This window comes from Mycteria americana, chromosome Z (assembly GCF_035582795.1).
Source record: "Mycteria americana isolate JAX WOST 10 ecotype Jacksonville Zoo and Gardens chromosome Z, USCA_MyAme_1.0, whole genome shotgun sequence".
Classification (NCBI taxonomy): Eukaryota; Metazoa; Chordata; class Aves; order Ciconiiformes; family Ciconiidae; genus Mycteria; species Mycteria americana.
The window spans coordinates 31,220,681-31,235,373 of NC_134396.1; the positions used below are offsets into that span (position 1 = coordinate 31,220,681).

Sequence of the window (14,693 nt, forward strand, 5' to 3'; positions counted from 1 at the left end):
GTTACATGGCACAGCTGCTGCCACGCTGCGGGAATCCCAGCAGGTCTATCCCAGAGAAGGTGAAGAGCCTCCAGCCATGTTCCCTGGGCTCCCATCACAGCTGCAGCAGGAATCCTGTGACTTTGGAGCAGTCATTAATGTTCAAGCCAGTACAGCTCTGAGACATAGGTAACTTACAGTTTGATGGTATTTTAACTACTGGAAGGAAGATGTATTTTAACTACTGGAACGAAAGAGAAATGGAACGCAAGATGGAGGGAAAGAGGTTTCACAGCACAGCAATGCTGATATATACAGAACTGCATCAGCTGCCTGCTCAAAAGAAAAAAAACTGACAATGAGTCACGTCATTTGACAGTGTGAGAAACAGATAACCAACAGATAGACCAAACTACAGATGTGCTCTTTCCATGGCACTGATGTAGATAGTCTCAAATTGAAAAACGTACTTACTCGTATGGATGAAACACAAGGAAATGCATGGAGAAGACGAACTTTCTATTAGTATTTCTCTTTTTTAGGTCTCTCTGATCTTTTTCTGAAGCGAAGAAATGTTATTCCTTTTGATACAACATTTCTCCATAGATAGGCAATGAATAGAAATGGTCAATATTTTTTCTGAAATTCTTTGTCAGTATATTTTGATTTTTAATGCAAGGTCATATAGATGTAAGGATAGTCATTCTTTGATGTGTTTGAGTCAAATAAAGACATAGGAATCATAAGAAAATTTGTATTTGATAGAAAAATAAAGCTGGAAGGGACCTTAAGTAATCTAATCTCTTGCTTCACTCAGTAAACATCCCTGTCAGACGCTTTTCGTGTGTTCTTAAAGACCCCTGGTGATGGAAATCCCAAAACCTCCTCAAAGATTCTACTATTACTCCATTATTCCATTTGAAAGTCCTCTTTTTTCCAATGCTGAATCTAAAAGTAATTTTCTGGATTTTAAGTCCTGTTTACCACACTTACAGAGACCTGACCTATTCCAATCTTCTTTGTGATTGTGTTCCTCTTAGCTTTCTCATTTGGTTCCAAGCCCCTCATTTAGCTTAACCTTTCATTGTAAATAATTTTTTCCCTAGATTTCTGGTAATCCTTACTGTTTCCTTTCTAATTGGCCCAGTTCTTTCTTTAAACACTGTTCCCAAAATCGAACATGTTATTCCAGCTGATGCTTTACAACTATAAAGAGAGTGAAAGCATTATATGACACTGACTTTTCTCTTTGTTTACAGGGATCAGCAAAGCAGCTATTGAAACTCTAGAGGAAATTTTACCCTTTGTTGGAGGGTATGGCGTACATGTAATTAAAAAGTACCACTTGCAATCCTAACTATTGAGATTCCACATACTGCACAGGTTTCACTTAGAAAGAATGAATATTCATAGCAAATGAGTTTTAATTTTTGTGCTGGGTGATAAATTCACCATTAGTACTGCCTCATTTGGTAACATAACCTATTTAATTGTACTTTATATAACTGACATAATGGGAACGACAAATATTCTACTATGCACTTTTCATTTAACACTTTTTTAACAAGAAATTTGTGACAGTACTGGGATGCATTTGAACATGCTTATGAAGGAAAATAATTTTAAAAATTAATACAAATCATTCCCTTCAAGAGCTTTAAATTTTAAAAGCATTTTCCTTCCAAATCCTTTATTGTTTTTTGGAACAGAGAATTGTTTTTCCCATGCTATAGATGAGGGAACCAAGAAAGAACGGATTATTTTGTGAAGGATGTGGAAATGGCCAACGTAGGACAAGAACTCCAAAATGTAATTCTGCATCCTGTGTTTGGTCCCTTAGGCAGAGGTGCATGCCTATATTGGAGAAGGGAAAAGAAGAGAGCTTGCTTTTAAACACACCGTACACACACACACACACATACACACACAGAGACACACATTTGATTCTTTTCTATTTCCTCCAACTTACATTCGCTTCTGTGTAGGGAATTGATAGCCACAAAACTGGTCTAACACATAGCCTGTAAGGCTCCCAGTACTTTAGATAAGGAACTCCTAGTACCTTAATCTATTATCTATCTTTTATCTTTTTCATCTTTTTTATCTTTTTATCTTTTATTTTTTAATCCTTTATCTATCCAGATAAGGTAACTCCCCGATAAGGAACACCTAAGTTGTATTAAAATGTTATGCTATTTGCAGGAAGATGAATTTCAGCCTGTGAAACCAATGCTTTTGGTCAGTATATTTTTAAAATGACAATGAGTTTGACAAAAGTGCAGTGTGACTCAAGCTGCAAGATCTTGATATCCTCTTTCTAAGACTTTTCATAGTCTTCAGAGAAACAGAAAAGATTAAGGGATCTGTTGCAACTTACCATTCCAGAACTTCCCATTGGGTGGAGAATTTCTTGGATTCAGACACTGCCCACGAGATAGCTGGAAACTGTTTTTGCATCCAGTACAGTTCTCGTAGCTGTACCCAACACATGTTGCACAGCTCCTGTGGCAAGGTTCGCATTCTCTAGAGATTTCATCAGTGAAGAAGCCATCTCCACACTCACTCACACATGTGCCACCTGCAACAGAAACAGAGCCTCACATCATGGTGTCTACTGACGCCTGTCAATCCTGATGAAGAGGTACCTCACCTATAGCATCTCTCTGTCTCCAGCAAGAAACAGTTAAAGAAAAAAGCAGTATATAAGAACCCATGAAACTTTTTGTAGCTATATAAACTCTTTTTTTTTAGTGTGAAACCTAAATTCAGCTCAGTTGCTTACGCAAATTTACAAACTTCAAACCAATCTGCACTTAAATATATATCTAGATGGGTTTTCATCCATATCCTAAATGCTGGCACATACAAATCTTATGAAAGTCCAAATCTGGAAAAAATTTTATGGTTGAGTCCCAGTTTTTATACTGGGCCAATATAAAATCTAAGTCCAGAATTCCCTAAGACTGTTAGATATATGCAAATGTGGAGGAGTGGATGAATCTTCAGTTTCTGGTGAATATAAAGCTAAACTCAGGTAAATCTGATTCAATTTAAGGGTTAGCATACTGCAGCAAAGCCCCTAGAAGTTGTTACACTGATAGATTTTTGAGCTTCCTCCAATTTCAATTAAAAAAACCATAGACCACTAGATCACCTCAGGTTGTGACCACAGTTTTCCGTAAGCGTGATGCTTTCGTACTTCACTACTGGGCACCTTCAGCAGGCAATGCACAAGAATACCATAACCTCAAGATTTCCTGTGATTCATATTTGGCACCATGTCTGAACCAAATCTGCGTGATTTATGGCTTCATAATAAAGCTAAGAGGTTCCTAGTCTTGTGTGCATCTGATGTGGAATTTAGTGGTTTTAACTGAGCTCGTTTCAGAGTGTTTAAGGCTCGTTACTTTATGTGGACCTGAAAGTCAAAGTAAAACTAGACTTGCAAATAGTAAATAGTAAGGAAATGTTTCCATGTCTTTCTGTGAGTTAAAAACCCCTCCTTTCACAAAGTCTAAATCAAATACATTGGTTTTTTTGTATTTGCCCAAAAGAGTGGAAATGCATTAAAAACAAAACTGGAAAAAAAACAAGTGGGGATTTGTAGTCAAAGGTATGGAGCCTTTGAACCAAACGGCACCATTGGCTAACATAACCACCTTATGTTAATGCAAAGGACCTGATTCTGCAAAGTTCTAGCTCCCCTCAGCCTCCACTTGTCTGCCATAGAAGAGATTTATGAATTGGAGAAGTTGGGTCCAGATTCTTTCTCTAATGAAAAAGTCTAAAATACTTTTGTATATATGCCATACTTGGTACTTTGCTTACCTGAGAGATAAAAGCCTTCCTTACACGAGTCACACTTGTCCTTGTCACAGCTATCACAGTTGCTAGGACACTCTCTACACTGCAGAGAACTTTCATCTCTGTAGGTATTTTCTGGGCAGTATTCATAGCAATGCTGCTTATACCTGTAAGATAAAGTAGAACATCATTAGTAAGTTTCTTCTGAGGTCACTGAGTTTGTTTTCTGTATGTTTCTAGATATGGTAATGGTAAAGCTCTATTCTCATGCTAATAAACAGAAATTATTCCTCTAATGAAGGATTCAAAGTGTATCTGTGGTTATGTTACTTATTCAACTGGCAAATATTAACAAGTCGTGTTTTCTAATCTCAGGGTTCTTAAGTATAAATAATTTGATTGTCTTTTTTAAATGTAGGCACAAAGATGAGTGCACGCTAAATTAGAAATTACTGTATCGTGGTTGTAAAGAGTTGACTGCTTGCAAAAATATATAATCCAATGCCATTATTTATAGCTAGATTGAAGACCCTTTTTAACAACATTTTCTTTTGTCATGGTATTTTTTACAGAGATCTCTTAACTGCCTCTTTGAAAAGCAGTAGAGTTCTTGTTTTCCCTCCATTTAAGTTAAACTTTCAATTAATCTATATATTTTTTCCTTTTCTTAACCTCCTTACATTGTTAAGTGTGCCTGAACTGCAAATACCAGAATTGAACACAATATACTAAGAGCATACTAGTTCCAAATCCAGAGGCACTGTTTAACTTTTAGACCCTCTGTGTTCCATAGTCCTCTCTTCAAAAATGCAAAGTTCACATAAGTCCATAAAGTTTAACAGGCCTTGATAGTGAGCGATTGACTAGTTTTTCAGCATTTCCCAAGCCTTTTTCCAAAGTTACTGTTTTCTGATAGACAGTACTTAAAAGGAATGGGATAACATTCACAGCACAGATCTATGTAGTGAAGCACATATTTTTGCTTTAGAAAAATGTTTAGGCATGAAGATGTATACATCTATACTTACATGTAATAGTTCTGAATGCATGTTATACAGATTCTTGGGTCATCTGAAATTAAAAATGTGAAATTATGTAAATAATATTCAGAGTTAATTCTGAATTCAGAATTCTAAAAAGAATTGTTGCTACACCATGTTTATTTTAGTATTTCTTACCTTAAAATCATTACAGCCATAACTAGAACATTATTATCTCTGAATCTCTGTTTACGTTTTTTTGAGATAAAAACTCGTCCACAATCAGGTCCTGGCCTGTATTTTTGCAGTGACTTGTGACTTTTGAGTCCTCAGCATAAGGTACCTAGAAGGTGCTGAGTGCTTAGAAAGTGCTGTTCTGAAAAGCAGAACCTTCCCAGGAGCTCAGGTTGGGCAAAATGAACTCTTAAAAGGAGACTCTAAGTTATTGAAATCTGTCGTTTCATCCTATTTCTTTATTTGTTGCAGAGATAAGTTAAAGGCTTTTGGCACCTCTGAAAGCAAACTTTTCAAAAACATGTAAGTAATCAGGTTAATCTTAAAAATCCTGAGCTAGACAAAACACCTTTCTATATTGGGTGGGGAGCAGGCAAGGCTTTTGGGTAAACTTTGTCATCAGAAAATTAATTTTTGCAACCAAAAATTTTGTTGAATGAACAGAAAAGTGTTATACAACTTCTTAAAACTGTTACAATGAAGGATATGGCTTTATGCTCACATAAAGTGAAGAATATTTTCTATAACCTTCCATTATCTTCTATTAGCTTGCTATTTCTTTTACCTTAGTCAAATATCCCAAAGGGAGCAGAATGGAAAGAAACAGAACAACCTGGGTGAATGTATTTATAAACTGTTCTACTATGAAATGCCTATAAATTATTTTTGATATTAATAGTACTCATAAGGCTAAATTTTCACTGAGTCTGTTTGAACTGTGTCTACAATAAATCACACTTTACACATGCAAACTTATTAGGCAACATGCACTTGGTTTTGCAAGTAGTTTTAGCAATTTATTTATGAGGTGTAAAGTTTTACTCAGAAATGCTGCAGATCTGTGAAAATACTCTCTTTACTGTTTAGAGCACAAACAGAAACAGCAATCACCTGATCTAGTATTCTTTGCATTAGATTTTATGTTAAGGCAGGAAATACTCTTAAGATATGAAAATATTTTCTATGAAGTCTTCCTTTACTTCTAGATAAAAGACATTTGGTTTGTCCAGGACTTCTTTTTGAATGATTTCTGAAACAGTAATATTGCTTCTGAATAGGGACGCTTCCTGAGACAGTTTTTTCCCCAATTCATTTGTGTGGGTTTTTTTTCCTTACAGTGTTTATAGAGCATTGTTAGGAGCCAGGTTGATATGATGATAAATCAGCATATTTATACCTTTTGAAAATTATTATGGTATGGCACATACAGTCCTTATGTTTCATTGATGGAAAGAATAGAGTACGTGTCAAAGAGACATTGTTAAAATTCCTGGAGTCGTTTGCGGGTTTAGTAACTAACTCTCCATGTACTTTCTGGCTTTTATGAAGAAAGGACTCTTTCCCTTCCCTTCTTGCCTGTGGGAGGTTCTGATGACATTTTTCTTTCCTAACTACCCTCTCAGTTTTGCCTGTATGGATGGCTATCTATATAGCTCGGTTTGAGACAGATTTCAGCAGTAATTGCAAACAAAGACACAATGTCTGGTTGTCCTCTGGAAAGAGATTGGAAAAATGAAGTATTAAGTGACCATTAAGTAAAGACCATGTATTTTGAGTTGGTTTAGGATCTAAGAGAAAGTATCTAGGAACAAATGGGTAAAACCTGTTTGTTTAGATTGTGGATTGGGGTACATATTGTGGAGAGGGCAAAAAAATGTGTCACAAATAGCACTTGCATCCTGCTGTTTACACAAAGTTTAGACAGAAGTGGTAATAGTAAATACCTTATTAGAAGGCCACAAATTTCATGGTTTGCTGTATTTCACTTGGGAATGCATTGAGTCTTTCTTCAAACCTAAGATTTTGGAGGCCAGGGAGAATTTCTTGACAATTTTGCAAAATGAAAACATGCAGTCCTTGGGCTAGTGTGACCTAAGTTCATTTCCCAATTTGTCTACTATGTTATGTTATTTATCAGCCCTTGCTGAACCATTGCTCTTTCTCTTAAGGACATACCCACTAAATAGAAGCTCTACCACCTTCTATACTTATAGTTTCTGAATTTAAACTGTTGAGGAATAATGAACATAGTTTAGAAAGGAATGCAAAGATGGCAACAGTCTGATAGCAGGTGGAGAGAAAACTAAATATACAACTATTCCTGCAATAGTGAATTTGGTGTTTAACACGTCATGTTTCCAAAATCTTGGAAATGAATTTTAAGAATGAACTAAGTCTAGGGAATTTTATGGATATGTATGTGCAGTTCTTCAGCAGTGGCCCCTTTAAAATCTGCCACAATCAGTTCTTGGACTAGCAGTAACAAACATCCTACATTCGCTGAGACCTTCACTTGCCCATAAAATAGCAAGATCTCTGTGGCACACAGTGGGTTGGTTGGTATGTCATGCTCCAAAAGACTTCTTGTCATAAGAACTGCTAGTATTTCATCTATATTTTACAGTTTCCATTTGCATTGATTTCCACTATGTTGAGCCTAGGCTACTCTTTTGAAGACAGAAACAAAAGTGATCTTGATAGCATTGGAAACAGGATGCAACCAATTTTAAAATATAAGGTCTCAGACACAAACAAGTCTTCAGTGACTTTCTGGTTTGATTGCAGTTTTCTTAGTTAAGATCGTACAGAGTTCATAGAAAAAGTAATTTGGTTTCTTTTCTTATTGTAATAAACTGATACCCCTGTTCCCTCCTCCACGCCCCACTCTTCTCAAGTACAATACATTTGGAGTGCAGCTATGTTATAATGCAGGAAAGGTATGTGCAAAGATTAAATATTGGTCAAAGGCCAAACATTCATGCATCCTGTTGAAACTCTCGGATTTGAAATGGATTAGTGGTTTTTTTTCTACTCTAGGAGGGAAGTTTGGGCATTAGCGTTACAAGCATAGCATTGTTGTGCTGGAAGGGTATTTTTGTTCAAATATGTAGAGGAACGCTGTAAGTGATTTTTTTGTAGTATTACTGTAGAGGCTTAATGAAATATTTAGTACATAAGCTCATCCATATTAAAAATGAGCATTTTGGAAATCCTTGTCACTGTTTCAATATGTTTGAGTGTTCATGGTATTTAAACACATCCTAATTCTGGAAAATTTACATCACTAGCTGTGCTGGTTTTGGCTGGGATAGAGTTCATTTTCTTCACAGTAGCTAGTACGGGGCTATGTTTTGGATTTGTGCTGGAAACAGTGTTGATAACACAGGGCTGTTTTAGTTAGTGCTGAGCAGTGCTGACACAGACTCAAGGCCTTTTCTGCTTCTCACCCCACCCCACCAGCGAGGAGGCTGGGGGTGCACAAGCAGCTGGGAGGGGACACGGCTGGGACAGCTGACCCCAGCTGACCAAAGGGATATCCCATACCATATGTCGCCATCCTCAGCATATAAAACAGGGGAAGAAGAAGGAAGGGGGGGACGTTCGGAGTGATGGCGTTTGTCTTCCCAAGTAACCGTTACACGTGATGGAGCCCTGCTTTCCTGGAGATGGCTGAACACCTGCCTTCCCATGGGAAGGAGTGAATGAATTCCTTGCTTTGCTTCGCTTGCGTGCGCAGCTTTTGCTTTCCCTATTAAACTGTCTTTATCTCAACCCAGGAGTTTTCTCACTTTTACTCTTCTGATTCTCTCCCCCAGCCCACCAAGGAGTAGTGAGCAAGCAGCTGGGGGGGGCTTAGCTGCTGGCTGGGGTTAAACCACGACACTTGCCCACTGTACTTTTGAGTAGCACTTACTTGAAGTATCCTGTCTAATTAGACCCAAATCTTGCAATGGCTTGGATGCATGCTTAACTTTATCTACTGTATACAATAAAGCTGGGAGTTGAAGTTAAGTGCAAGGATACATTTTGCAGGATCTGTATTTAGACTGTAACTTTTATTTTAGCTTCCTGTTCTGTTTGTGAACTTTTTAAAAAATTAAATTTCTTGAACTATTTCCTGGCTCAGCCATGAATCTAGAATGTGCTGAATACACTCAACCTTTTTGCATTCAGCAGAAGTTCAGGATATTCACTGCCTGAGATTTAATGCCTAGTTTACCTTTCTTTTCCATTTTAATTAAATATAATGACTGAAAATTATTTTATATTACATTGCAGTTTTCCTTTAAGGGCCAGCCTGCAGTAATTGTTTAATTTCAACAGTTACTGCTAGATTTTATTTGCCTTTTACATTCCCCTGAACAATAATTTACAATAATCTAAAAAAAAAGTACTATAAATTGTAATATATCACCAGCAAGAGTAATTATATATTTTAACTACCTTAGACCATTTTTTCTTCAGTTTTTACGGCATCTCAATTAAAATAACTGAAATGTACAATCCAAACATAATAGGATTTTTGACTAGACATGGGCCCAACGGAAAACTCAGCTTTCAGCAAGCCTTAAAAATTTAAGGCTTAAAGATTTCTGTTGTGGAACCAAGGACTCTGGTTTGGATCTTCCAGTTTGTGTGAGAAGGTATTTGTCTGTGTCTTTTTTGTTGGTTTTTCACCTCTTTTTTGTGTGTGTGTGTTTTGTCAGTAAATCAACTTTACTTTCTTTCTTCTCATTTCTGACATTATAATTTATTTTGACAAGTCATATTACCATGAAGTGGGAGAAAGAAGAGATTGTGACTTTTAACCAAGGAAAAAGCTGGATTCTATTGTCAGTTAGATTTATACAGGGGAAAAACGGCATCAGTATTTGCTTTGGCCAAAAACTATAACTTTGGTTCAGCCAAGATATTTAATGAATTAAAAATATATGTATTTTTAAGGCAGAAAAGAAAAAAAAATACTTCGAATAGACTTCACCTCTTGCAAAAATATACTTTTACTAAAATTACCTCTATTTAGTTTTTTGTAATTTTTTTGTTTTAAATTAAAGCTACCTTTAACTAGGAAGAAAATGAGAAAAATGAAATAAAAAAATGTTCTGAGTGTTATTCTTGCTGTAAAGCTGGTAAACTGAAAAAAATCACACAGCTCTAATATCAATTAGCATAATCTAAAAAAGGAATAATGTCACTTGCTGTTATTGTATTTCATTGACAAAATAAAGGGAACGAGGCATATTTTCCTGTTCAATTTAGGATTTTAATGTGTTGTAGTTAGAAGTAGAAATGAAGTGCAGATAAGAGGAAATGAAACCAAAGATTAGCGTTATAATATGCATTACCTGAAATAGTTCCATGGTTGGTATGACTGAGGTGAAATGTTGATAAACACATAAATACTTGTGTGTGTTGATAAATGCATCAAATTTAGGGAGAGATTTCACTGAGGGAAAGTGATGAGATCAGGACACTTTAAGGAACAGAAAATTTTAAAAACTGGCTTAAAAAATAAATATTGGGTCAGAATGCTCTAGTCTTTCACCAGACATAGTTGACCAGTGCTGTAGTAAGGTTTACACCAGACATGAAGCTCCAAAATGTGATATCAACCAGCGAAGTTATTGCTTACAGGGCTACAAAGAAGAACTAGTGGTTCATTCTTACTCCTAATAAAATAAAAGGTAAGAGTACTTCAACAGAAATGAAATCAGGACACCAGCAGTACTATCTAACAATTAAGAAAGGGTATTCAGTTTATTTATGTTAGATTTTATTCTGTCACTCGGATGTTATGTCATCTTTTGTTCTTACTCTACTAACCATTGTTTCCACCAATCAAAATCTCAATGTGATGATTTCAAGAAGCATGAAAGCTGCATATTACTAAAACTGAACTTTCTGTGTGTTGAGGTGCATTTTCTGAACACACTTATTATGCTGAGATGGTCCCTTATGTTTGAATAGCTTCTTACTACGCAGGTAGTCTTCTTACACCACAGACATCAATGCAGATTTTACCACTAATTTGAACAGCTGGATTCCATTGGTCCTCCATTAACAAAACATGTTTATATAGGCAGAACTCATATGGGAAACATCTTCTTTATATGGGGAGAATCCAAGATTTGCACTGCTGCGGTCAATAAGTGGTTCCGTAATACAATTCCTTATTTGAAGATCAAGACCCTGAGCTTTAGACTGGTATAAACCCAAAGAATTGAAACAAGTACATAATGAGGTAGAGTTGCTTGAATAGAAATAGAAATAGAAATAGAAATAGAAATAGAAATAGAAATAGAAATAGACATAGACATAGACATAGACATAGACATAGACATAGACATAGACTAGACTAGACTAGATTAGAACAGAATAGAATATTTCAGTTGGAAGGGACCTACAATGGTCATCTAGTCCAACTGCCTGACCAATTCAGGGCTGACCAAAAGTTGAAGCATGTTATCAAGGGCATTGTGCAAATGCCTCTTAAACACTGACAGGCATGGGGCACGGACCACCTCTCTAGGAAGCCTGTTCCAGTGTTCGACCACCCTCAAAGAAATGTTTCCTAATGTCATGTCCGAACCTTCCCTAATGCAGCTTTAAGCCATTCCCACGCGTCCTGTCACTGGATCCCAGGGAGAAGAGATCAGCACCTCCCTCTCTACTTCCCCTCCTCAGGAAGCTGTAGAGAGCAGTGAGGTTGCCCCTCAGCCTCCTTTTCTCCAACCTAGACAAGCCCAGAGTCCTCAGCCGCTCCTCAGAGGACATGCCTTCCAGCCCTTTCACCAGCTTTGTTGCCCTCCTCCAAGGACGTTAACATCCTTTTTAAACTGTGGGGCCCAGAACGGCACACAGTACTCGAGGTGAGGCCACACCAATGCTGAATAGAGTGGGATGATCACCTCTGTTGACGGGCTGCGTATGCTGTGTTTGATGCTCCCCAGGGTGCGGTTTGCCCTCCTGGCTGCCAGGGCACACTGCTGGCTCACACTGAGCCCGCTGCCGACCAGCACGCCCACACCCCTTCCTGCAGGGCTGCTCTCCAGCCACTCCTCTCCCCATTTATACTTGTGCCCGGCGTTACTCCATCCCGGATGCAGAATCTGGCATTTGTTGGTGATTATAGAAACCAAAGTTCTGGCAGAGGCACCAGTCTTGGAGCCAGGAATTGATGTCCTGGGCTCGCCTGTTTCTTCCCGTGTCTTTCCCCATTACTGGGAGGATTGAGAAAAACACTACCTGTGTTCCTGAATCCTTCAGCATTCTTCCCAGGGTCCTGAAATCTCTTTTGATTGACCTTGGTCTTTTTGTTGAAACATCAGTGGTACCCACGTGAAAGAGCAGGAGTAGGTAATTATTCGAAGGCTGTACTAACGTCATCAGTTTTCTGGTGACACCCCTGATCTGGGCCCCAGGGAGGCAGCAAACTTCCCTGAAAAGAGGGTCCGGTCTGCAGATGGTTTAGATTATATTTGTTTTAATATATTTGTTCTTCAGTAATTCCAGCAGAATGATTCAGCAGCTAACATTTCTTTACTGTTTTGATTCATGAAGCTCCTGAACTGCAAATTGTTGAAGGAGTAGCAATACATGCTTTGTTTGTCTTTGTAATTTTAGGAGTACATTCATTGTTTGGTCAGTGGCTACTGAGCTAGATGAACTTTTGGTCTGATCCAATATTTTTCTTCTGTGCTCTTGTTTCTACAGAGAACTCTAAACTAAAATCTAAAAACTAAAATATTCTGTGTTTGCAGAACTCATGGTTCAACCTCGTATCTTAAGTTTTTCCAATGACTTGCCCCAAGCCTGGATTTTACCCAGGAAGTAATTTTCTCTCTCAAAGAAATAAAAATTTCGAAGACAGAATGTTTTCTTTAATACATACATCTTGTATCTTCAGCGTGCAAGGAAATTCTCTTTTACCTATACTCTAGGAAAGACAACATTCTCTAATGTAATGTTCTGCCTACACTGAAATGTTAGTACTGAAAATCAGAGAAGAACAGTTCCAAACTTTGCTGGGCATTCTTTTTGCACAGATTGCGTCTTCTCAGTCCAGAAGCCTGTGGAAACGAGTCCTATTGTCTGCAAATCTAAAACCCATTCTGCAAGATTAACCTCTTGAGGAAGATTTACTCTGAGATAAAAAAAGGATCCTTATCATAATTTTCCATGTTATTTTGAAAGCCAAGGTCTATTCATCATTAGGGAAGGTTTGAAGAAATGAAGTTTTCCTTTATGTTTCTTGGGTTGCTATGGGAACCAGATCACTTTTCACTCATTAATCATGAGCACAACTGCCAGAATCGCAATCTATACCTGTGAGCTTGAGTCTGTTCACGGTGCTGCCCTTCTAGCTATCTCATGTGTTCCTTAAATCTTCTCCAAATACCTTTTCTCTGACTCCCACTGCCTTATAGACTGTATTTTCTCCCCATCTCACTCTGTATAATGGATCTCATGGAGCATTTGCATGTTATTTAGTCTCACTTTCTGCCTTTATAGCTGTATGTTTGTACATAGACCTTGTAACCCAGCCCAAACGAAATAGTTAGGTTCTAGATGACCTTTGAGAGTTGATCAGGCTTTACCTTGCTAAACCAAAGACTCACACTTGGGCCTAAATGCCTATTTTGTAGGCTTTTATTGTCAGGGACACTACTCCTTGGGATTTCTCGGTGTTTGTCTCTTTTGTAAGGTGTCTTTGAAAGAGAAAAGTGTGATGGCTATTCCGAACATTCTTCAACTCTGCACCCTCACTAAGGAGCACTTTATTCTCAGTGTTAACCTTTGAAAGTAGTCCTGGTGCAAAGGTTGGAAAAGGTGCTCTCTGCAGAAACCTGGATGGGTCAAAAGGCAATATAGAGAGTATTTTGCTACATGGAGATGAGGTAGTCTCTGGGAAGCCGTGAGAAGTATTCATATCATAACATGTCGTATTTTCACAAGTTGGGTGAGGTGAGTCAAGTGAATCAGCAAGTAGGTGAATAAGAACTGGATCAGGAATGTGTGGCTCCATGGGAGGACACTGCCAGGAAGGCAAACAAATTGGGACAATGCTCGACTTTCACAATCCCTTCTTAGAGAAACACCTATCCTTCTGTTGATTCCTATGAATTTATCAATGATCCACTTGAGCTCCATGTGTTGCAAATATTTAGCTCCTCAGTGAACTAGGTGCTCATATTTAGTATTATTGGTTAATGGTGTGGCAGTTTTTGCTTGTGAAGGGTACATATGCAAGTCAGTCGATATTGTATATCAGAGAAATTTGTCACTTATCACTTTCATAAGTACTCATATTTTGTGTCTGTTCATTATGCAAGTGCAAAAAGGCAAATGCAAATTGTATTATTAGAAAGAGAGTGAAACCTGAAAGTGTTTGAGAAAACACTTTGGTCCATGTGTTGTATTTTAGAGCCATATGAAATAAGAGCCGGGATTGTTATGTTCTTGCATTGTATTGACTCTGAAATTCTCTTAGAATAACTACTTTAAGTGGCTCAAAATCTGCGATTTTACCTTAGTGTTTTTCTCTTGTCCTGAGCGTTGGCTTATAGCTGACTGCTTTCTAAAAAGGTGAGTTTGACTCTGAAGAAATTTTCTGAAGCTCATTACAGTTTTAAGAGCCTGAAGAAAATATGGGTGATATTCTGAAGTGATCTAAATCTGTGAGTAAGTGAACTTGCATTGAGGGGTGGAAGGTGGCTGCTGCAATGGCACGAAGAAAATCCTCCTCCTTAATAATATTGCTTCAGCAGAACTTTCTCTTTTGAAAGCTGCCTTTGAGAAAACTGCATTTAATTTTGTAGACTTCATACTGTTCGCTGGTGCCCACTAGAAGACAAGTCATTAAAACTTAATCACAGCCTGATGGTCAGAGGTGATGAAGACCTGCAGTTCCCATGG

At 37.7% G+C, this 14,693-nt stretch overlaps 1 protein-coding gene across 1 annotated transcript in view; it reads right to left on the minus strand.

Moving 5' to 3' along the window:
- The window catches only part of PCSK5 (proprotein convertase subtilisin/kexin type 5), a 259,698-nt gene that overhangs the window by 23,951 nt on the left and 221,054 nt on the right, over positions 1 to 14,693 (minus strand). Inside the window, exons 25-27 of the mRNA XM_075526631.1 lie at positions 4,812 to 4,854; positions 3,808 to 3,950; positions 2,357 to 2,557 (exon numbers count right to left, since the gene is read on the minus strand). Coding sequence (XP_075382746.1) covers positions 2,357 to 2,557; positions 3,808 to 3,950; positions 4,812 to 4,854 — 387 coding nt within the window. The remainder of the gene's footprint in view (positions 1 to 2,356; positions 2,558 to 3,807; positions 3,951 to 4,811; positions 4,855 to 14,693) is intronic.